The 23,547-nt window shown below is 48.4% G+C and overlaps 1 protein-coding gene and 1 pseudogene across 2 annotated transcripts; both read right to left on the bottom strand.

The window, feature by feature from the left end:
* Window positions 1–6,445: 6,445 nt before the first annotated feature.
* Window positions 6,446–7,250, bottom strand: LOC118615277 (annotated as a pseudogene).
* A 486-nt stretch (window positions 7,251–7,736) lies between these two features.
* On the bottom strand, window positions 7,737–23,072 carry RGL3 (ral guanine nucleotide dissociation stimulator like 3). 2 transcript variants are annotated; one of them, XM_036240075.1, is made up of 19 exons: window positions 23,037–23,072; window positions 22,521–22,634; window positions 21,660–21,883; window positions 21,444–21,497; window positions 21,117–21,331; window positions 14,674–14,816; window positions 14,369–14,584; window positions 13,572–13,675; window positions 13,389–13,473; window positions 11,876–11,932; window positions 11,678–11,764; window positions 11,446–11,478; window positions 11,243–11,364; window positions 10,467–10,562; window positions 10,305–10,373; window positions 10,120–10,234; window positions 9,046–9,168; window positions 8,843–8,957; window positions 7,737–7,855 (listed from the first exon to the last, which is right to left on the bottom strand). In XM_036240075.1, exons 1-19 carry the CDS (start codon window positions 23,067–23,069, stop codon window positions 7,737–7,739), a joined length of 2,124 nt encoding a protein of 707 aa, XP_036095968.1. In that variant the 5' UTR covers window positions 23,070–23,072. The 2 variants fall into 2 exon arrangements, with proteins under 2 accessions (XP_036095968.1, XP_036095967.1); XM_036240074.1 differs by having other exon boundaries at window positions 10,120–10,216.
* Window positions 23,073–23,547: the final 475 nt, after the last annotated feature.

The following is a 23,547-nucleotide window of genomic DNA, read 5'->3' as shown; positions in this document are numbered from 1 at the left end:
GTTAATCAACATCTCTTCTCAGTCTGGGTAAGGAATAAAGAATAATTGTAGCCCAGCTGGTGTGGCTCAGTGGTTGAGCATTGACCCATCCACTGAGAGGTCGCTGGTTCAATTCCCAGTCAGGGCAAATGCCCAGATTGTGGGTCCGATCCCCAGTGGACATGCAGGAGGCAGCCAATTGATGTTCTTTCTCATCAGTGTTTCTATCTCTTGCTCCCTCTCCCTTCTTCTCTCTCTAAAATCAATAAAGAAAAAATATTTTAAAAAAGAATTTTGATAGTGACTAGCTGTTGCGTTTGCACAATGCTAAGTAGTGCTGCCAGGTAGTATGTAGGATATGATTCTATATTCGTAAAATTATATATATTCTGGAGATATTTGTTTTGTTTGTTTTTTATTTTATCCTCACTCGAGAACATTTTTCCATTTTTTTGTTCAGATAGAGTGGGAGGGGAAAGAGGGAGAGAGAGAGAGAGAGAAACATCAACGTGAAAGGGACACATCGAGTGGCTGCCATCCGCATAACCAACCAGGGCTGGGGACAAACTACAACCGTGCCCTTAGCGAGAACCGAACCTGGGTCTCTCTGTACTGCAGGCCGACACTCTAACCGCTGAGCCAAACCGGCCAGGGCTGTGATATTTTTATTTATTTATTTATTTATTTAAAAAATTAGTTTATATTTGTATACTCAGGATTTTATTTTACAAGAAGTGACAGTTCTTTTAATAATGTGGAAAGTAATCATAGAACAAACTATAAAAGCTATTTGCTTGGGCTGAGCTTAAACTGGGGTAAACACCTCACAGAAGTATGTGCCTGGGGAGGGGTGATACTTACCTGATTGCCCCAGATCAGCCAATTAAAAGCTCCATTCCCTGGAGCACAGTGATTGGTTCAGAGTGGGCATGTGATCCAAATGTAATCCATGAGCTTTCATCCTGGGACTTTACTTGGCCTTACTAGGAAAGAGGGATATCATTTTCTGTTGGGCAACAAGGTGGACAGGTGGAGTAACTACGGACATCTTTTCCTGAAGGGAAGAAATTGCCACATGGTGAAGTTAACATGGGCTTTTGCACTGGCTGTTCCCTCTGCCTGATATTCTCTAAATATCAGGGGTGGCTCCTCCACTTTATTCAGGCCTCTCCTCCATGTCACCTCCTCAAATGAAGCCCTCTCTGATCATCCTACTTAAAATAGCAACACTCCCATCCCACACTCCCCATCACCCTTAAATGGCTTATTATATTTTCCACCCCCTGTGCTTAATATTACCTAATATGTATGATGTTCTGTTATTGATTCACTGCTCTCACTAGTCTGTTTTGTTCATTTTTGTGTTCCCAGTGCCTAGAACAGGAACTGGCTCAACAGTAGGAGCTCAAGAAACATTTGTTCCCTGCCTGGTTTGCTCAGTGGTTAGAGCGTCGGCCTGTGGTCCAGGGAGACCTGGGTTCGGTTCCTGCTAAGGGCACATACCTCGGTTGCAGTTTGTCCCCGGCCCTGGTTGTGTGGGTGGTGATCACTCGATGTGTCCCTTTCATGTCGATGTTTCTCTCTCTCTCTCTCCCTCCCTCCCACTCTATCTGAACAAAATATCAAAAAATGTCCTCGGGCCCGGCTGGTGTGGCTCAGTGGTTGAGCTTCCACCCATGCACCAAGAGGTTGCCGGTTCGATTCCCAGTCAGGGCACATGCCCAGGTTGTGGGCCAAATCCCCATTGGAGGCATGCAGGAGGTGGCCAATCAGTGTTCTCTCTAATTGATGTTTCTATCTCTCTCCCGCTCCCTTCCTCTCTCTCTAAAATCAATAAACAAAAATATTTTTTTTAAAATGTCCTCGGGTGAGGATAAAATATATAAATATATATATTTATATAAATATTATATTATATATAAATATATATATATTTAAAGATTAAAGCCCAGCTAAGAGTTGTAAAGATACAGTTGATCTTGTGTTAGTCATTGGATACAGCTGTGCCTGAGTACCTCTGTACTTTTATTTATTTTTAGTATGTTTTTGTTGATTTGAGAGAGAGAAAGGGAGAGAGAGGGAGGGAGAGAAACATTGATGTGTTGATCAGTTGCCTCCCATACACACCCTGACCAGGGACTGAACCTATAGCCTGGGCATGTGCCCTGACCAGGGATCAAACCAACAACCTTTTAGTGCAAGGGATGATGCTCAACCAACCAAGCCACACCGGCGAGAGCTACCCATGCATTTTTAAAAAACAGAAGTGATTCAGTGAGAATCTATCTCTTCCTCAGGAAACTGGCATTTGGACTGTGTGTGAGAAAGAGAAAGGCAGAAATTGTAAGCTGTGATAATGGGAGGCTGACTAGTCCAGTTGTTAAGCACATGTTCTGGCACATCACACCCCAGCCTTTGCACTTACCATGTCACCTTGGATAAGTTGCTTAACCCTCCCTAGTCTCCGTTGTTCATGTATACAATGGGTAAAATAATAGTGCCTACTCCACAGGGCTATTATGAGGATTAAAAGAGATAGATTATGTCAGAACAGAGCCTGGCACATGGTAAGCACTCAGCAAGGATAGCAATTATTTTATTTTTATTAAGATATAATTGACATATTACATTATATAGCAATTATTATTTGCTTAAGCTTGTTCAAGACATTGTTATTTACATCCAATTAGTATTAAAGTCTTAATACTCACAGCAACCCCTCACACACACACCACCACCAACTCCCTGCCAAAGCCTGTAAAATAGCATGTTGTGTGCTGCAATCTTTTTTTTTTTTTTTCCCTCACCTGAGGATATTTTTTTCCATTTTTTTGTTCAGATAGTGGGAGGGAGAGAGAGAGAGAAACATCAATGTGAAAGGGACACATCGAGTGGCTGCCACCCGCACGACCAACCAGGGCTGGGGACAAACCGCAACCGTGGTACTGCCCTTAGCAGGAACCGAACCCGGGTCTCTCTGGACCACAAGCCGACGCTCTAACCGCTGAGCCAAACCAGCCAGGGCTGCAATCTGTCTTTTAACAGGCACTACAAGATGCTTAGATTCTTCTATCTCCTCTCTTACCCCAGACAGGGCCTGAATATCCCCCATTATTGCTCCAAAGACAATGTTTAGAATCCTAGGAATTGTTGGGGGTTTTTCTTGTTTTGCTTTTTGCCCACTCACCAGAATTCTCTCTTCTCTTAGTAACAACACTCAAATGTAATTTCCATTTTTGTGCCCTACCAGACTTCACTTCTGTATTTTGAAGTTTCTCTGCCAGCTCAAAGGATGGGCACAGGACCCAGGCCTGGCTAATTAGAATATTACATTCCTCTAAGCAGTGACTGTCTTAGGAGTGGCCACATGATGCAAGTTGGTACAATAGGCATCTGCTGTGGGACTTTTGCTGGACCTGGCTAAGAAAAAGGGGTTTGTTCTCCTTGCACTGGAGGGTGGAGATGGTGGGATGTAAGCCTGGCACTAGCCCCAGGAGGTGTGAGCCTGCCTTGAAGTAGGACTATATTACTTAAAATGTTCTTTTGGCTACTTTAACAGACCCAAATAATAGTGGTTCAAGTAAGATAGACATTTATTTCTCTCTTTTGTAACAATCCAAGTAGTAGCAATACAATATGGCAGCTCCCTGGTCTCAGTTTGTTGCTCAGTGATTTAGAGGGTGTGAACCACTGGACCCAGCATGATCCACTCCACATTTTTGTTCTATTTTTTTTTCCTTTTTTTTTTTTTTGATATTTTGTTCAGATAGAGTGGGAGGGAAAGAGAGAGAGAGAAACATCGACGTGAAAGGGACACATCGAGTGGTTGCCACCCACACGACCCAACCAGGGCCAGGGACAAACTGCAACCGAGGTACATGCCCTTAGCGGGAACCGAACCCGGGTCTCTCTGGACCGCAGGCTGATGCTCTAACCGCTGAGCCAAACCGGCCAGGGCCACATTTTCGTTCTAAACAGCAGGAGATAGAAAAGGAGGAAGAGGAGGACAACCCCTTGTCTTTAAGGGCAGGACCTAGCATTTGCTCACATCCTTTCCCTTTACAACTCATTGGCCAGGACTTAGTCACATGACCACATTTTGCTGCAAAGGAGACCGAAAATGCAGTTTTTACTCTGGGTAACGAGGTAAAAATCACTGGTTCTATCACCATAGAAGGTGATTGGATTTGAGGGGACAATAGACAGTCTCATTCTTAGAACAAAATTAGAGCCAAGAGACAACAACAAAATATTGATGACATCTTTTCAGTCCCTGGATCCAACTGTACCTGAAGTGGATCCACTGAATTTTTTATTTTATTTATTTATTTATTTATTTGTTTTTTATCCTCACCCGAGGACATTTTTCCATTCTTTGTTCAGGTAGAGTGGGAGGGGGAGAGAGGAACAGAGAGAGAGAGAAACATCGACATGAAAGGAACATATCGAGTACAACCCACCAGGGCCGGGGACAAACTGCAACCGAGGTACGCGCCCTTAGCGGGAACCGAACCCGGGTCTCTCAGGACCGCAGGCCGACGCTCTAACCACTGAGCCAAACCGGCCAGGGCGGATCCACTGAACTTTTTAATTACACAAGCCATTAATCTCCTTTTATGCACATGCCGATTTGAATTGGATTTTTGACCATCTGAAACAAAGAATCCTGATTAATACAGTAAAATATAAAGCCCCTGGTTATTGTCCAGCACAGAGTGGAGTTCATAAGTGGGCATATTATTATTGTTGTTGTTATGACTATTGTAGATGGCCCTACCACTCACTCCATCTCCGCATTCTCTACCGTTTCTTCTTCCTACCCCAGTATTGATTGACAACTCAGGTTTACCTTTTGTTCTCACAGACCTTATTGACTCATGGGTGATGATGTTATTGGTCTCCAGTGGAATTTCATTTCTTCATCTCCCATATACAGAGCAGAAAAGAAGCATAGTACTGCCCTGGCCGGTTTGGCTCAGCGGTTAGAGCATCGGCCTGCGGTCCGGAGAGACCCGGGTTCGGTTCCCTCTATGGGCATGTACCTCGGTTGCAGTTTGTCCCCGGCCCTGGTTGGTTGTGCGGGTGGCAGCCACTCGATGTGTCCCTTTCACATCGATGTTTCTCTCTCTCTCTCTCTCTCTTCCTCTCTCTCCCTCCCACTCTATCTGTGCAAAAAATGGAAAAAAATGTCCTCGGGTGAGGATAAATTAAAAAAAAAAAAAAAAGAAGCATAGTACTGCAAAAATGTTGGGGGAGGGAGTGCTGAAACCTGTGTGTATGGCAGCCACCTTCCCCCAGTGTCCGGTCATGCTTCACCCAACCCCTTTATTTAGGGGTCTTAGTTTTGTTTGTTTTTTTGCCCGACCAATGTCGCTCAGTGGTTGAGCACTGACCCATGCACCAAGAGGTCGCTGGTTTGATTCTCAGTCAGGGTACATGCCCAAGTTGTAGGCCAGATCCCTGGTGGGGGGCATGCAGGAGGCAGACAATTGATGTTCTCTCTCATTGATGTTTCTATCTCTCCCTCTCCCTTCCTCTCTCTAAAATCAATAAAGAAAAAAAAAATTTTTTTTTTGATATTTTGTTCAGATAGAGTGGGAGGGAGAGAGAGAAACACTGATGTGAAAGGGACACATCGAATGGTTGCCACCCACACGACCCAACCAGGGCCAGGGACAAACTGCAACCAAGGTACATGTCCTTAGCGGGAACCGAACCTGGGTCTCTCCAGACCACAGGCCAATGCTCTACCTGCTGAGCCAAACCGGCCAGAGCAAGAAAAAAAGATTTTTAAAGGGTCTTAGTTTTTTTCTTCTTTTCTTTTCCATTTTTATCTTTTTTTTTTTTTTTAAATAGGCTTTATTTTTTTTAAAGAAATCTTAACTTTACAGAAAAATTAAGGTAGTACATAGTTGCCATGTACCTGGCACCAGTTTCACCAACTACTAACATCTTACATTGGTGCATGTACTCATTACATTTAATAAACCAGTATCAATACATTATCACGAACTAAAATCTATACCTGCATTTCAATTACAATTATATAAACAATCACAACAAAACATCTTATTTTGCTAGAAACCTACAAACTCAAATATACTTAGAAAGCACACGAGAGTAACTGACGATGCAGCCATGAGACAGGAAGTAAGAAATGCGACTAAAAGAGAATCAACGAATAAATGAAACAGGAGCTTTCAGGGCTGACGGCCGTCACAACCTGAAAAGTACAATGAACCAACCCAGGTGTATAAAAAGGAAGAGGCTGAAGTGAGAATGACTCAAAGGTAAGGGACTGTCATACTCATTTAGCTGTTAAGCCCCAGAGGAAGAGGGAACAAAATTTAGGTTATGAATTACTAGCATCTTAGTGGGCATGCCAATTCCCCCGTTTTCTACCCCCACCCCATGCTGTATTAACTTTAACAAAACATAAAGATTCTTCTAATCACGTCATGTCGGCTCATTTCACCAGCTGTTTGGCGCCCGCCAGTCTCTGTCTCTCTTCAGCAATGGTGAGGCGGATACCTTTGTCACGGGGAAGGGAAATGCACAGTTTGTTGCCTTTGCCGATAATAAAAATGTTGGAGAGCCGGGTGGCAAAACTGTTGCCATTACCATCTTTCACATGAATCACATCAAAAGAACCAAGCTGCTTCTCTCTGTTGGTGATCACGCCAATTCTTCCCAGGTTAGCACCTCCGGTCACCATGCACAGGTTACCGGTGTCAAACTTGACAAAATCGGTGATTTTGCCAGTCTCCAGATTAATCTGAATGGGGTCATTCACCTTGATGAGGGGATTGGGGTAGCGGATGGTGCGAGCATCGTGGGTCACCAGATGAGGGATTCCCTTTGTGCCCACAAAGATCTTCCTCACTTTGCACAGCTTGTACTTGGCCTCCTCTGGTGTAATACGATGAACAGCAAAGCGACTCTTGGTGTCATAGATCAGACGGAAATTCTCTCCAGTCTTGTCAATGCTGATGACATCCATAAACCCAGCAGGGTAGGTGACATCGGTTTGGGCCTTGCCATCGATCTTAATGAAGCGTTGCATGCAGATTTCTTGACTTTATCGCCTGTGAGGGCATATTTCAGTCTGTTCCTTAGGAAAATGATGAGAGGGAGACATTCTCTCAGCTTGTGGGGACGGGTAGATGGCTGAGGAGCAAACACACCAGTCAGTTTATCCAGCATCCAATGCTTTGAGCTGCTACACGCTTCAGATGCTTCTTGGGACCACGAGCCATGGCTTAGGTGGGCACGGAAAGAGGACTGTCTTCTTGCTAATTAAAACGAAAGGAAGTGGAGGAGGAGAAAGTCATCACCCGCCGCGTTCGTGTCTCAGCCTCCGATGCCATGGTCTCCATTTTTACCTTAATGAAGAGTGACCCTGAGGCAAAGGCATCAAAGAAGACCAACTCCTGTTTCATTTCTTTGGTCACTATTTCCATCTACTCTGTCTGTTCTGATGCATCTCCGACAGTTACAAGATTTCTCTGGGGAAGGGTCTGATCCACAGTGTGTGATGGAGCTTGCCACCCTGTGAGCTGATGACTTTGGAATAGGGATTCAGTGCCAAGAGGGTCAGAGGGACGGGGTCCAATAAAGTTGGGAGGAGGGGTCACAGTATGGAGCATAGTAAGCTCTACTGGGGAATGGGAGCTTTCTAGGCAAGGAGTGCCCTCCCTGCCCCCATGTTGATAGAAGCTGCCCATGAGACCTGGTGCTGGGGGCAGGAGAGGGCCAATTCAGGTTGGGGGGACTGAGGTTGTGTGCCGGGCCTGTTCCTTCTGCCGCAGCATGAAGTCTCCAGGAGCAGCTGGACTCATGGCATAGAAGACATTGGCGTTGTCAGGAATCAGGAGCTCTGGCCAGGTGTGGACATAGTAATGAACAGCCCGCACAACCTCATACTCCCCCCACAAGGGACCAAGGTAATCTGCCATTCACCCTGTGGCACAAACAACCTTGGGTCCCTTCAGCCAGTGCTAAGCCAACCTCATTCTCCTCTCACTGGGAACCTGGACAACTTCCCACTCAAAGCCTGCACAACCTCATGTCTCCTCCTCACCACAAACCTGGGTAATTTCTTGCCATTTTCCCTGGAGTCTAGACAATCTATACTACGAGCTTGGGCAAACCCAGGCCACCCATCCCAAACAAATTCCTTCCTATCCCACCCTCCCCTCACGGCTAATTCCCAGCCAAGTTCATGCTGCTCTTACCATGAACTTGGATAACTTCTAACTTCCCACTTCCAGCTTGCATAACCTATGGCCCTTGACACCTGAATCTCATATATTCTTTCCTAATGCCCAGACCACTTTATGTAATTTTCTCTAATACAGCAAACTCATCTCTCCATTGCAAAAACTGGACAACCTCCTACAATGAACAACCTCATGCTCCCCCACTATGAATTTCAATACCTTGTGGCCTTCACCTATGTCAAGTTCAGCTAACTTCAGAGTCCCTAGGCTGAGCCTGGACAAATTAATATTCCCTCAAATCAAAGCCTAGACCCCCTTTAGTCTTGTACCCCACCAGGTTAAGCCTGAACAACCTTATGATCCTATATATTTAAGCCTAGACAACCTTCTACAGTCCCTCTCATTTAATCCTGGACAATCTCATTTCCCCATAAATCTTAGGAAGACAATTTTGGTTCCCCCTTGACTCACACTGAGCCAGGGTAACCACATAATCCATATAACTGAGGAACAAGTATTTTACTGCCTCTTACCCCCACCCTTCTTTATCTTATCCCTACTCTGTGCCTGTACCACCTCATGGCCCTATTAGGGCCATCTCCCAGCTTGTCTCCCAGCCAAGGCTCCAAGCTATCCCTGCTCACCCCTGTCCCCAGGAAGGACTTGGAAGAGCTGGTAGTTGTGGGCCCAGGATTGGGCCACATTGTGCTTCTGCAAGGCTCTCTGCACCACACTGGGGGTCTTGTCCTGACTAGTGAGCTGGGGAAAGAAGGTGGAAGGTCAGGTGTGATGGCTTGAGCCCCAAGGGCAGGGCTGTCCCCCGCAGGTCCTCGGCCCAGTTCCTCACCAGAATGCTCCGATACAGGTTCCCATGGTCATTGTCAATGCTGACTCGGATGACCCGGGCCTCTGAGCCCTGCTGCCCCACAAGGGGTATTCGAGGACAGCTCAGGGTCAAGGCCACGGGCAGCTGTAAGCAGTGGGCAATGGGGGCTGAGCAGTGGGAGAGCACTAGGCCCCTTCCTCATTAATGTTTTCAACACATACCCCTACACACCCGGAGCCAGGTGACACATAATTAGAGTACACACACACAAACCCACATTTGTACAATCCCATCACATACAGACCTTCATTCCTATTACATACATTTATACGATTCATAGACATACAAATCCATGTTCACACACAAGAAATCCTGTGTAGCTCTGGACAGTTTGGCTCAGTGATCAGAGTGTCAGCCCGAGGACTGAAGAGTCTCAGGTTTGATTCCCCTTCAAGGGGAGGTACATGGGTTGCAGGTTCGATCCCTAGAGCCAGTCAGGGTTGTTCACGAGGCAACCAATCAATGTGTCTCTCTCACATTGATGTTTCTCTCTCTCTCTCCTTCCCTCCCTCCCTCCCACTTTATTTGAAAAAAATCAATGGAAAAATATCCTCAGGTGAAAATTTGAAAAAAGAAGAAAAAACAAAGAAATCCGGTGTACACAAAACAGTAAGTACATACATATGTTCACACACAAGCCCATGTCCATGAACAGCCCTGCACATGGTCCTGTAGATATTGTGGATATTCATGTCCACATTTCCCCTTTAGGAATGCAAATTCCTGGTGACACACATATTCTTGCAAAAGTGTGTGATTGCACCCGGGAATGCCCTGTGGGTGAGCAGATACACAGGTCCAGATCTGAGCACAAGCCAGATGGAGGGACAATTTCTCAATCAGGGCCACGAAAATGTACATGGTCCCTTGGACAGATATCCCAAGTGCTGAGCCAAGCATGAGTACAATCTCTTATGTACATGTCTAGCCTCAAAATCCTATACCCATGCACATGTATGCACACACACACACACACACACACACAGAGCCCTGGGTGCCCACAGTCCCACATGCACACATGGGCCATTCTGATACCTTGCTGCTGGGGCTCTGGGGCCCTGGAGAGGCTGGAGGACTTCCAGGAGGAGGGTCCCTCATTCTAGGACTAGATGGGGGAGATCCTGGGGACATACTGGAAGAGAAGCAGAGCCTGAGGTGGTGTGGCTAACCCAACCTCTGACCCTGCCACCTCCAATTCCTTCATTAAGCAGGATGCTCACCTGGAGGTGGGGGATGAGGGGTCCCCAGGACTTCCACCAGGGGATGAGCCTCTCTCTCTGGACAGCTTCCTGAGGATGGGGACAGGGGGTGAGTCTAAGGCCAAATTCAGCCCCAGGAGCAGCCCCCCATCTCTGCCCATATCACACCCCCACAAGACTCACGCACTGAGACGCTTGGTGAGGCTGATTCGTCGGCGCACACGTGGGGAGCTGGGACAGGAGGCAGCTGGTGGTTCAATGACACGGGAGACACGGTAGCTGACGGATCAAGGTGCAGATAGGAGGGATTGGAAGACAAGAGTTAGAATGAGTTGGGAGATAGGTTTTGGGCATTGTGGGGAATAGTCAAATATTAGGCACCACATATCAGGATCAGGGTAGTAAATGCGGTCAGAAAGCAACAGGATCTTATTAGGGATGAGATGGGATGGCTTGATTGGCAGGTCACACAGGGATTCACAGGGTGGAACTGAGGAGTCAAATTGGATCAAGAACAGAATTCAAGGTCAGGTAATCATTGGGGTCAATAGTTAGGGTCATGGATTTAATAGAATGAAAGAAAATACTTGGGATAGTTGAGTTAGATGGTCAAATATACATCAAAGTCAGAGTCAGTTACTCAAAATTGGAGGTTAATGATTGGGCTCAGAGAGTCAGACGGAGGGTCATGAATGGGATCACAGGTCAGACAAGGTCAGAGGTGGGAAGAGAAAATAAGGAATGGTTGAGATGAAGTCTGAAAGTCGGAGTAAAATTTGAGGTCAGAGGTCATTTGGGGTTTTCAGTTGGGCTCAAGATAATGCAAGGTCATAGGTTGGGGGTCAAGGCTCAGAAGGAGGTGTTTTAGGAGGATTTGGAGATGTGTACAGGGTAAGCGAATTCAGTGTGTAATCCAGGGTCAGTTGAGGTGGGGTTGGGCCAGGCCACAGGGTGGTTACCTCTGCTCTTCACTGAGCTGGCGCTGGGCACGCAGGGCAGCCAGGATGGGCGGGCAGGGACTCAGGCAGTAGCTCCGACAGCGTTTCTGCAGCTGCTGGATTCGGGCCAGGATCTCCCACTCCTAAGGGTATGGCTTCTGAGACCTCACCCCTGCCCCGACCCCATCCTGGTCCCTCTCACACCCACCCTTGTGCCCACTCACCTTCCTCCTCTTCTCAAAGTTGATGAGATTCCCCTGAAGGCAGACTTTGTCTAAACTGGAGTCTCCAGGGTTAAGGATTGATCGAGGGTCAAAGTCAGGGGTTGGGATATCAGAAGCCCCACTGCACTAAGGGGGCTGGGGTCAGGAGTGCAGATAGGTTCAAGGGTGGGATGTCAGGAGGCTCACTTTGCTGAGGGCAAGTGGTGTTGGGGTCAAGGGTCAGGAGTCAAACCTCTAGCATGTCCGGCAGGGCTGTGTCCAGCATAACCAGGTCCGTGAGAAAGGTGCCAAGGTAGGGGACCGGGCCTGAGGGCAGTTTCTGTGGCCCCCCCAGAACTCTAGTCACTCTTAGCCATCATCAACCCTATCACCCTCCATCCCCTTCCATGAGGGTTCCCCTTGTCCTCCACCCCAAACTACCATTACTCACTGAAGGCAGGCTTCCTGGGGGAGTATCTTCCTCTTGAGGTCCCTCAGTGGCCTCCTCCTGGGGGCAGGGGAAGATCTGAGCAGTCCTGGGGTCTCTTGGACCTTTCCTTCAGAGAAGATGCCTCAATACACACCCATTTTGCTTTTAGCAATTACAAAGACCATGCTCCAAGGAGAGTGAACAGGAGGAGGGAGGAAGGGAGCAGATAAGCAGCATGGGGCAGGCCCCACTGGGGATGACCCGAGGTGGGGCTTGTGGGTGCCATGGCCCCCAGGGATGGTCTCAACACAGGTAAGAATACTCCCAGGCCTGATGCAACAGGTCCTCAGGCAATCCCCTGGGAATGCCTGGAACCTTGCCTTCATGGCATTGCTCTGCGTGGTAATTAATTATATCACTGCTGCAGCAGTTATTATTGTCCTGTGTCTCCCCTGTCTGGGACCTGAATCCCCCCAGGGCAGGAACTGTGTCTCTCTGGTTCATAGCCAAGAGGCCTGGCACAGTGCCTGGTACACAGTAGGTGCTTAATGCAGAGCTCCTTCTTCCTTGAGATCATTCTTATGTGAAATATTCATTCATTCATAGATATTTATTGAGAGCCCACTCTGGGCCAGACACTGTTCTGACTCCTGGGGAAGCAGCAGTGAGCAAAACAGAAAAAAACTCAAGCTTCATGGAGCAGACATTAGGGAGGGAGAGAGAACAACAACCAAACTTAATATATAATTAAGGACATTCACAGATAAGAACAATAAAGGGAGAGTAGAGATGCTGGTGGGGCCGAGGGAGGGCATCTCTGAGGGGAACATTTGGGTAAGGACCTGCAGGAGGTGAATTTGAAGAATGTTCCATCTCTTTTTTTTTTCCTCACCCGAGGACATTTTTCCATTTTTTGTTCAGATGGAGCGGGAGGGAGAGAGAGGAACAGAGAGAGAGAAACATCGATGTGAAGGGACACATCAAGTGGCTGCCACCCGCACGACCAACCAGGGCCTGGGACAAACTGCAACCGAGATACGTGCCCTTAGCGGGAACCAAACCCGGGTCTCTCGGGACCGCAGGCCGACGCTCTAACCGCTGAGCCAAACCGGCCAGGGCAAGAATGTTCCATCTCTTTAAGACTCTCCCTAAGAACCAGCACCTAACTGCATTTGGAACCTCAATCTTGCCTACAGTAAGTCTGATCTGTAGGCACATATTTGTTAGTTTTGTTTATTAAAGTCAAGTCCCTTGCACGGTTTTTTTGTTTGTTTGGTTTTTTTTTTTTTTCACTCTTTGCATGACTCTAGCCTTACGTGACCTTTTCCTTGTAACTTCTGGTATTTGTTGAATGAATAAATAAAGCAATTACCAAGTGTGAACTATCATGAGGGCAGCAGAGCCAGTAAAAATGTGGGGCTGCTCACATACAAGGGCAAGGTCATTTCTGAAGTGTAGGGAAGGACGCTGAATGTTAGGACAAGGACAATCTATGCCTTGCCCTGCCCCAGGTCCCCTTCCCGGGTCCCTGTACCTGGGAAAGAATTTCTCTGCTACTGAGATGGTTGTTCTCATCGGAGAAAATCTGCGAAAGTTTCCTGAAAGTGGATAACAGTTCCCTGTGGGGACAGGAGAGGGGTCAGGGGCTGGGAGGGTCAGGGCTGGGGTTGGGTAGTGAGGAGGTCTCACTCCAGCTCCTCTCCCCATTCTTGCTCACCTGCTCACAGCACCCCAGCTGCTCTTGAGCCGATATATAGGGTTAGACTGCAGGGCGGACAGGATGGCACGCAGGGAGGAGAAGTTTCTTAGTTCTCTGCAGTGCTGGGGGGTGAGGTGAGGGTGCTGGTCAGACCCCAAGCCTGACCAGGTATAATCCGCCTTCTATGAGCTTCGAGACTTCTGACACCAGGTCAGACCCCTATGACTGACCCTGCATCTGACAAGCTACCAAGACTCAGTCTCCTCCTCCAGGAGCCCCTCCCTCTTCCCACCTGCAGCCCCAGCCCCTCCCCCAGCTGCCCCTCTACCCTCTACTTCTGACCTTGGCTTCTCCGGTGCCGACTTTTCCTTCTCCCTGGGCCCTGGACGCGCCCACAGCATCCCTCCTGCACTCAGAACGATTCTCCCTGAACCCAAGTCTCAGGGCCAGGTTCAACCTTTCCCTTCCCTCTTCTCGTCATGCCCCTTCTCTCCAGGGCTTCTATTTATTTCTCTTCCTCTCTGCCCCAAGGTTCCTGCCCCACGCCTACCCAGTATTTTTCAGGACCCTGCCCCCTTCTCCGAGCTTTGGTTCCTCCTCCAATCCTATTCCCGCCCCATCACCCTCATCTCATCCTTTTATCCTAAGACCCACCCAGCCCCTCGGCTGTCCCCGGCCCCAGCCTGGCACAGCCTTCTAGGCTTTTCCTTCGGCACCTGCCAGCCCCAACGTTCCCCACACTCCCAGACCCCAGTCTTCTGCCACCCCCTGCCTCTGCCTCTCTTGGTAACCGCCCCCTCCCAGCCAACATGCACCTGGGCAATGCGGATCCACTTTTCCAGCCGCTGTGCCCTCTGAGGGGCAGCCAGGCCCGGCGCCCCAAGCACCGAGCCCAGCACGCAGCCGGTCACCATGTTGAACTGGGTCACTGTGGCGCGCACTGTAGGGGCGATGCCGGCGGCCCCTGGACGGTCCCGCTGCGACCACACGGAACCCAGGCACTCGCAGGGCCGCACCCGCGAGAAGAGCTCCTGAGAGGAGGGGTTGGGGGTGGGGTAGGATCTGCTCAGCTGGACCAGCCCCTCCTCCCCACCCCCCGCCTTGTCCTTCGCTTTCTCACCACGTCTATCAGCGTCAACTGCTCAGCCACTTCGTCTACACTGAAGTCCAGGAGCTCAGGGCCTTCTTGCACCAGTCCTTCCTCCCCTTCCAAGTAGCTTTCTGGGGAGTCTGGGCTGGGGGTCCTGGCAGTTCCAGGAGGTCCTGAGGGAGCATCAGAGGGGGTTAAAAATTCTCAGGTGTGAATCCAGGGCTGGCTGTGTGACCTCAGGTAAGTCCCTTAGCATTTCTGAGCCTTACTTTCCTCATCTGTGAAATGGAGACCTCCTTGAATGTTTGTAAGGACTTGGAGCAACAGTAACGTTCACTGAGTACCTAGTGGGGATGAACTCAGTGATTTAGCACACTTACTAGTGAGCCAGGTACCATTATCCACCTTCTATGGGTGGCAAACTGAGGCAGGATAATGTGCCCTAAGTCACTTCAGTAAGTGACAGGGCAGGGATTTGAAGCCAGCTGCTCAAAGATTAGTATAAAAAATAGAGCTTTATACCGGAGCTCTGACTTCTCAACACAAGTCAGTCCCCAGATATCACCCACATGCTGTATTCTCCAATCCCCAAACTATGGCCTTTGGACATATCAGTGGCTCCCTGCCAGTCCTTTTCTCAGGACCCTCATTTGGCTTCTCTTCTCAAAGAAACACAAGTCAAGATTGTTGTGAGAATAGAATGAAGAATCTTTCTTAAATGAGGGTAAATATTATCTGGAACACACTAGAACCCAAGGGCTGTTCTAGTGTGATATCTAGTTTGACAGGATGACTGATGAGTCATCATGGCCCAAGCCCTCCTAGTAGTAACCCCCTAAAAAAAAAGAAAAGAAAATAGAGCTTTATGACTTTGAGATTTTATTAGAATAAGATCTTCTGCCCTGCCCTGGCTGGGCAGTGGTTAGAGCATAGGCCCACAGACCAAAGGGTCTCAGGTTTGATTCCTGGTCAAGGGCACATACCTGGGCTGTAGTTTCAATCCTCAGCCCCAGTTGGGGCACATGTGGGAGGTAACCAATTGATGTGTCTCTCTCATATTGGTGTCTCTCTCATATCAATGTCTCTCTCTCTCCTCTCCCTCCCTTTCCACTCTCTCTGAAGATCAGTGGAAAAAATATCCTCAGGTGAGGATTAACAACAACAAAAAAAAGATCTTCCCTTTTATTTTGGTGAAAGATGGTAAACTTTGTGGTTAGGGGAAGGTCATTGTCAGAAAATGCCCTGTTCAAATTCAAACTTGTCCACCGGGCTTGCTGTGTGATCTCAAACAAGCCTTTAAACTTCTTTGTGCCTTGTTTTCTTCATCTACATTTCATTTTAAAAATCAAATGAGATCATTCATCTGCTATAAAGTTCTGAAATATAAATGACCACAGTAGTGGGTTTCAATGCTGGCGCCCCCTAGAGGGCACCTTAGAAGTTGGAATTTTGCTGCAAAGGGGGACATAACGCACAGTGAAGAATTGTGCCCCCACCCCCCATCCCACCTCTAAATGTCCCTCTAAGACATTTGTGTCCTTGTTTCTTTTTTGTTTTATTTATTTATTTCCCATTCATGGTGTCCTTGAAAAAACCTATTTACAGTAATCTGCACCTTGCTCCCAACTATCTTGCTCATAAACACTAATTATTTTGGCTCCAGGAATGCAAGGACTATGAAAGTCCTAACTTTGTTTTGTTTGGAAATTGTAAGTGTTGCTCAGCATTTTGGAAAATGATGTCACCAACATCTATGCTATTGCATGTCGCAAGTGCACTCTCCTGCATGAGTACATGTTTGTACCTGTCACATTCACCATGATGTTATCACAGACAATGTCTCACCATGTCTCCTAGTGAGGCATGCCCAAGCCCCAACATAAAAACATAGTTTATTGTGTATATTGTTTTCATTTTATTTTCCTGTGGTATTATAGTTACAGCATCATATTATTATTTTAAAATTTTATGTGTAAGTATGCTTGATAGTATTTAATTTCAAATTAGGACAGGTAGCATTGCAAAATATTAGTTTTAAAAAGTGGCATTGGAAAAAAAATGGCACCTATATCTAATCAAGCCTTCAGATCTTAGAGCAAATATGGGGGATAGAGGAACATACCACATATCACCATGAGAAAATAAACAGGCAAATGCAGAAGAATGTGAGACATTGCTCAGGACATATGATCCCCCCCCCCCCATGGCATTAAACAAAAGGCAAAGGGGGGCTGCCAAAGAATAAAAGAGACCCAAGAAATACAGCCAAAGCCTTAAATGGATCTTTGGGTTTCAAATAAACAACTGTAAAAAAAACCAGTCTAGGAACAAGAGGGGGATTTGACTACAGATTGGGTAATTTTTTTTTTAAGTATGTTTTTATTGATTTTTAGACAGAGAAGAAGGGAGAGGGAGAGAGAGCTAGAAACTCTGATGTGAGAAAACATCGACTGGCCACCTCCTGCACACCCCCCACTGGGGATTGAACCCGCAACTTGGGCATGTGCCCTGACCGGGAATCGAACCGGTGACCTCTTGGTCCATGGGATGATGCTCAAGCACTGAGCCACACAAGCTGGGCCAGACTGGGTAATTTTTTAAATATATTAAGTAATTATTGCTGATTTTGTTGGAAATAATTGTGGGCATTCTTTATATTTTTGAAAAAGTCCTTGCCAATTAGAGTTGTAAACTGAAGTATTGATGTATAAAGTGACATAAGTCATAAATCTGAAATTTGCCTTCAGATCATCCTGAAAATTTTTTTGGTCAAATTCATAATTGCTAAAGATGAGTGTTAGGTGTTTGAGTGTTATTTATACTATTCTCTCTATTTTTGTATATGTCTGAATTTTTTTTTTTTTTTAATCCTCACCCAAGGACAATTTTCCATTTTTTGTTCAGATAGAATGGGAGGGAGGAAGAGAAAGAGAGAGAGAGAGAAATATCAACGTGAAAGGGACACATCGAGTGGCTGCCACCTGCACGATCCAACCAGGGCCAGAGACAAACTGCAACAGAGGCACATGCCTTAGCGGGAACTGAACCTGGGTCTCTCTGGACCACAGGCTGATGCTCTAACCGCTGAGCAAACTGGCCAGGGTTATGTCTGAAATTTTTTAAAAAATGTTTTCATTGATTTCAGAGAGAAGAAAGGAGAAGGAGAGAGATAGAAACCGTCAATGAGCCTAGCCGGTATGGCTCACCAGTTGAGCATTGACCCATGCACCAGGAGGTCGCTGGTTTGATTCCCAGTCAGGGCACATGCCCAGGTTGTGGGCCCAATACCCAGTGGGGGGCATGCAGGAGGCAGCCAATCCATGTTTCTAGCTCTCTCTCCCTCTCCCTTCTTCTCTCTCCCTCTCCCTTCTATCTTTCTCTAAACTCAATAAAGAAAAAGATATATCTATATAAAAAGAAATCGTAGACTCCTGCACACCCCCTACTGGGGATCAAGTCCACAACCTGGGCCTGTGCCCTGACCAGGAATCAAACCAGCAACCTCCTAGTGCATGGGTCAATGCTCAACCACTAAGACACATGGGCCAAGCTGAAATTTTCTATACTAAAAAGTTACCCAAAAATAAAGATGTTAAGGTTTCCAGAGCCTGGTACACAAGTAGGTGTTTAATAAATGTTCATTTTCGCCCTGGCCGGTTTGGCTCAGTGGTTAGAGCGTAGGCCTGCAGTCCAGAGAGACCCAGGTTCGGTTCCCACTAAGGGCACGTACCTCGATTGCAGTTTGTCCCCGGCCCTGGTTGGGTTGTGCGGGTGGCAGACACTCGATGTGTCCCTTTCACATAGATGTTTCTCTCTCTCTCTCTCTCCCTCCCACTCTATCTGAACAAAAAATGGAAAAATGTCCTTGGATGAGGATAAAAATAAATACATAAATAAATGAATGAATGAATGTTCATTTTCTTCTCTGACCTCAAGAACTCATAGCTTAGGGCAGTGCTTTTTTTTCTTCTTCTTCCTTTCTTTGTTAATCCTCACCTGAGCATATTTGTTTCATTAATTTTTTTTTTTCTTTTTTAGAGAGTGGAAGTGTAGGGGGGGCAGGGTGAGAGAAACACTGATGTGTGTGAGAGAGACACACCAACTGGTTGTCTCCTGCATGTCTCTGACTCAGCCGAGATCAACCTGCAACCCAAGTATGTGCCCTTGACTAGGAATTGAACTAGTGACCCTTCAATGTGCAGGCTGATGCTCTAACCACTGACCCACACCAGACAGGGCACAGGGCAGCATTTTCTTTTCTTTTTAAAAAAATTAATTAATTAATTTTATTATTATTATTATTTTTTTATCCTCACCTGAGGACATTTTTTCACTTTTTGTTCAGATACAGTGGGAGGGAGAGAGAGGAAGAGACAGAGAGAGAGAGAGAAACATCAATGTGAAAGGGACACATCAAGTGGCTGCCACCCGCATGACCCAACCAGGGCCGGGGACAAACTACAACCAAGGTAGGTGCCCTTAGCAGGAACCGAACCCGGGTCTCTCTGGACTGCAGGCCGTCACTCTAACCGCTGAGCAAAACCAGCCAGGGCTAATTAATTTATTTTTGTTACAGATGTTTCTCCTTAGGGCAGCATTTTCAATAGAGTTTTCTGCAATGGTGAAATATTTTTTTTACCTGTGTTGTCTGATGCAGCTGCCAAGCTCTAGAAATTCAAGTTCAATTTCAATACCACTTGGGGCTGGAGGCTACTGAATTGGACTGTGAAGTTTTTTTTTTATCCTCACCTGAGGACATTTTTCCATTTTTTGTTCAGATAGAGCAGGAGGGAGAGAGAGGGAGAGAGAGAGAGAGAAACATCGATGTGAAGGGACACATCGAGTGGCTGCCACCCGCACGACCAACCAAGGCCGGGGACAAACTGCAACCGAGGTACGTGCCCTTAGCGGGAACCGAACCCGGGTCTCTCTGTACCGCAGGCCGACGCTCCAACCGCTGAGCCAAACCGGCCAGGGCTGGACTGTGAAGTTTTAATGACTTGGAATCAGCTGGTGAAATCTTGAAAGCAGAGGAAGAAAGACACTTAGTAATCAGGAGGAAAGATGGAGAGATACAATATACAGGGTGGGGCAAAAGTAGGTTTACAGTTGATCAAATGGAAAATAATATAATAATTAATAAAATGTAAATCTACTTTTGCTCCACCTTGTATATAAATAACTGAAACATTGTCACCAGGAGAGAGGTGGCCACTACTTGAGGATTAAAGGATGGGGATTAGGGATATAGATGCTTTTGTGATAGGAATCAGGTGGAACACAGATGGGTGAAAGATGATACTTTATAAGCAAAATGTAATTATCCAGTTGAAAAATCTGCATTGTTCCTGCCCCTGGGGACAGAGGTGGGGACAAAACCAATGAATGCTATGCAGAAAAATAAGGCAGGCAAAAAAGACACATAGTGGGAGAATATATTTGTTAGGAGGGGATCAGAGAAGGCATGTCTGAGGAGGTGACAACTGAACAAAGTCCTGAATGAAGTATATGGATGTTTTTCCTTCCCCCAAAGCTCTCCACAACAGAAGTTCGTAGATTTTTTTCTATAAAAGACCAGAGAGCCCTGGCCAGTTTGGCTCAGCGGTTAGAGCGTCGGCCTGTGGTCCAGAGAGACCCGGGTTCGGTTCCCACTAAGGGCACGTACCTCGGTTGCAGTTTGTCCCCGGCCCTGGTTGGGTCGTGTGGGTGGCAACCACTCGATGTGTCCCTTTCACGTCGATGTTTCTCTCTCTCTCTCCCTCCCTCCCACTCTAGCTGAACAAAATATAGAAAAATGTCCTCGGGTGAGGATTAAAAAAAAAAAAAAAAAAAAAAAAGACCAGAGAGTTTGGTGACTGCTACTAAACAAGAAAATATCATATGGCTTCTTGTACACATTTCATTATAAGTGGTAGATTCTAGTAAGAATCATTGATAACAACCATGAAAATATTACTACTTGCCTGCTCTCATTGGTTGTATATTTACTTGTTCACTGTTATGTGCTCAGAGGCCAATGGCTAAATATCTGCTGAATGAATGAAGAGGCAATGAGGTAAGTACGTTATCACTCCCATTTCACAGATAAGGAAACTGAGGCCCACAGAGGTGAAGTGACTTATCCAAGTCACACAGTCAGCACATGGCAGAACTGGGATTTGAATCCAGGTCTCTGTGGCTCCTAATGTAAGTAGTAATGGAATGATTTTTAGTTAGAAATACAGGGCATCCTGAACCAATGATGGAGCATCTATGTAGTTAGGATAGATGGGGTAGGGAGGTACTAGATAAATGCCAATATGTTAGACAAAGGGTTATTTTCCTCATTTTACAGGTGAGAAAACTGAGGCTCAGACAGGATTAAGAATCTTGTGGAGGAAGATTTGTAGCTCCCTGAGGGGAGGAGTCCCCTGGGGGAGAGATCAATCAGGAAAGGCCTGCTCAGAGCACTGTCAATGCCCCCAAACCCTCACCTGCTAGAGCCTGGGGCTGCTCCTCTTCTTCCTGTTCTTGCTCAGCCTCCTCCAGGAAATCTCTCAGCAGCTTTTCTGCTTCCAGAGCCTCAGCCCCCAATGGGGCGGCCCAGCCCAGAAAGGTACGGACAATGTCCAGGTCCGAGTGGGCAGGGGGATCCCAGAAGTCCTGAGGGTGGTCCTGCAGCCAGGAGCCCAGCACAGACACCACAGCCCTGGCCAGAGGTGCAGGGTCTCAGAAGCCAGCTGGGAGCTCTGCAGCCCTCATACCTCAGATCCAACCTTTAACCTCTAGGACCTTCTATTGCTACCCAATGGTAAACCAACCTCAGGTTCTTGTTGAAGCTCAGATCTTGTACCTCTGTCTTCTTGATTTCTACCCTGGAAGGAGCCCCCCAGTCAGGTGAAGAAGGTGTCCAGGAAGGGGGAGGGTGCTTAGGAGAAGGGTTCTGAAATTCGGGGATTTCCTGATTCTAAACCTGAGGGAGGGCCCAGGTGAGGATCTAGGTGTAGGAACATAGAGGTTTCCCCATTGGTACTAACCAGGGAGGCAGGGGCGGAGGTGGTGGTGGCAGGAGAAGGCCCAGAACCCGTGCAGTGGGCACAAACGCCTGGTGGGTGGCCAGGAAGGCAGGCACGAAGCCTGGGTCCTGCTCACGGTCTACAGACACCAACTCCCGCACCAGCCGCTCCAGATGCGCCGCCCTCAACACCCGAACCTTGCTGGTGCGGTAGTGGAGGAAGGTGTCGGCATTTGCACTGGGGGCCTGCGAGGCAGGGGGGTGGTGATGACTCAGGAGTGGTGCACAGAGCGCCCTTTTTCCAATCATACTCGTTGCTAGCAGGGCTCTTGCATCAGATCCTGCCCATTCCTCCGAATCTGGCCCCCTGGATTTATTACTCTTCACCATACACAAATGACCTGAGCACCGCAGTCCTCCCAGGCCCTACCCTCTGTCCCCACTTACTTGTCCCCCACGTTCCACCCCACGTTGCTCTCAGCTCTCCAGCTACCCCACGTTCCACCCCACGTTGCTCTCAGCTCTCCAGCTACCCCACGTTCCACCCCACGTTGCTCTCAGCTCTCCAGCTACGCTTCACTGGCTGGCCTTGTCCCTGCCCCTACTCTCCCCCTTGCTCACCAGGCTGCTTCTAAAGACTACCCTTCCCTCTTCAGCTCCGCCCCACTAACCTAGCTTACCTAGCCCCTGCCTTCAGGTCCCGCCAGCAACCGGGTCCCGACCTGGCCCCACCTCACTCACCTACCCTACTCACCTGGACGCCCACCTTACCTGGATGACTTTAAGCCCCGCCCTTCGCTCGGGCCCCAGCTCTCGCTCTCCACTCCACTCCGCCTTCACCTGGACTTCACCAGCCCCGCCCGCCCTCCAATTCCCTTCTCACCTGGCTGTCCCTGGGCCCTTCCCTCGGGCTCAGGCGCTGACTGCGCTGCCGCCGCAGGGAGACACTGTACACCGCGCCGTCCTCGGTCTCCTCGCCCCAGTCCTGCAGCGGCGCCTGGACGCGGAGGGGAAGCTCAGGACACCGCGGGAGGTCGGGTCCCGGGGCCTCAGCTCCCCTATGTCGCTGGACTCAGGCCAGGCCTTCCCAGAGTTTGTGAGAGTCAGTCTAGGGAAGTCCCCTCGGCGGTGCGAGTACCCTCCTCCCTGGTCCTGGGAGGGTGGGGTGGCATTTGGGGACGCCCCAGGGTACAGTCTCAGTGGAGTCTGTCTCTGGCCTCCTTCCCTCCATCCCTAAGAGGAACCAGCCACAGAGGACGAGAGGCCCGAGGTAGGGAATCCCAGGCGAGTCCGAAGGGTCGAGTTAGTTGGGAGATAGGGTCCCGGGTACCGGCACCTGGAGTTTCTGAATCAGGGGTTCGCAAGAGATGTGGGGTCCTGGCAGCCCTCGTCCCCTTACCAAGGCAAGCTCCTTCCCTGCTGTCCGCAGCATGGCCGGTCCCCGACCCGCTCCGCAGCACGGCTGAGTGAGGCGGAAGGGCCGCTGGCCGCGGGCAGTGTAGGGGCGCTTGGGGGCCGCGGGGCGGGGCAGACCGGCCGCGCGGGGCGGGGCGGGGCGGGGCAGCGGGGACCCACGGCTCTCGGATGCCCCCAGCTGGACCCCAGTGCCCAGCCCAGACCCACCGAGTGACGTTCGTTCTTTCTGTGGGTGTTAATCTGTGCCCAGAAGAAGAGCCACCTCTCTCCCCCAGGGGAGGTCTCTCTTCTGTGTCCCTAGGAGAGCTAGTAGTGTGTATAGAGGGCGACAGGTCTGTGTGCCCAGGTGTAGAGTCCTCTGTCCTCAGCAGGGGAGGACTAGTCAGCCCCAGGTGTGAGACATTATCTCTGAAGGGGCACAGGGAGCAAAATCTGTGTTCCCAGCTAATGGGAGTCATCAATTCCCAGGATGGAGGGGGCAGAGCCTGTAGCCC

This window comes from Molossus molossus, unplaced genomic scaffold, assembly GCF_014108415.1.
Source record: "Molossus molossus isolate mMolMol1 unplaced genomic scaffold, mMolMol1.p scaffold_m16_p_4, whole genome shotgun sequence".
Taxonomy (NCBI): Eukaryota; Metazoa; Chordata; class Mammalia; order Chiroptera; family Molossidae; genus Molossus; species Molossus molossus.
The sequence above is the reverse complement of the archived record's forward strand: the minus strand, read 5'-3'. Positions and strand labels throughout refer to the sequence as shown.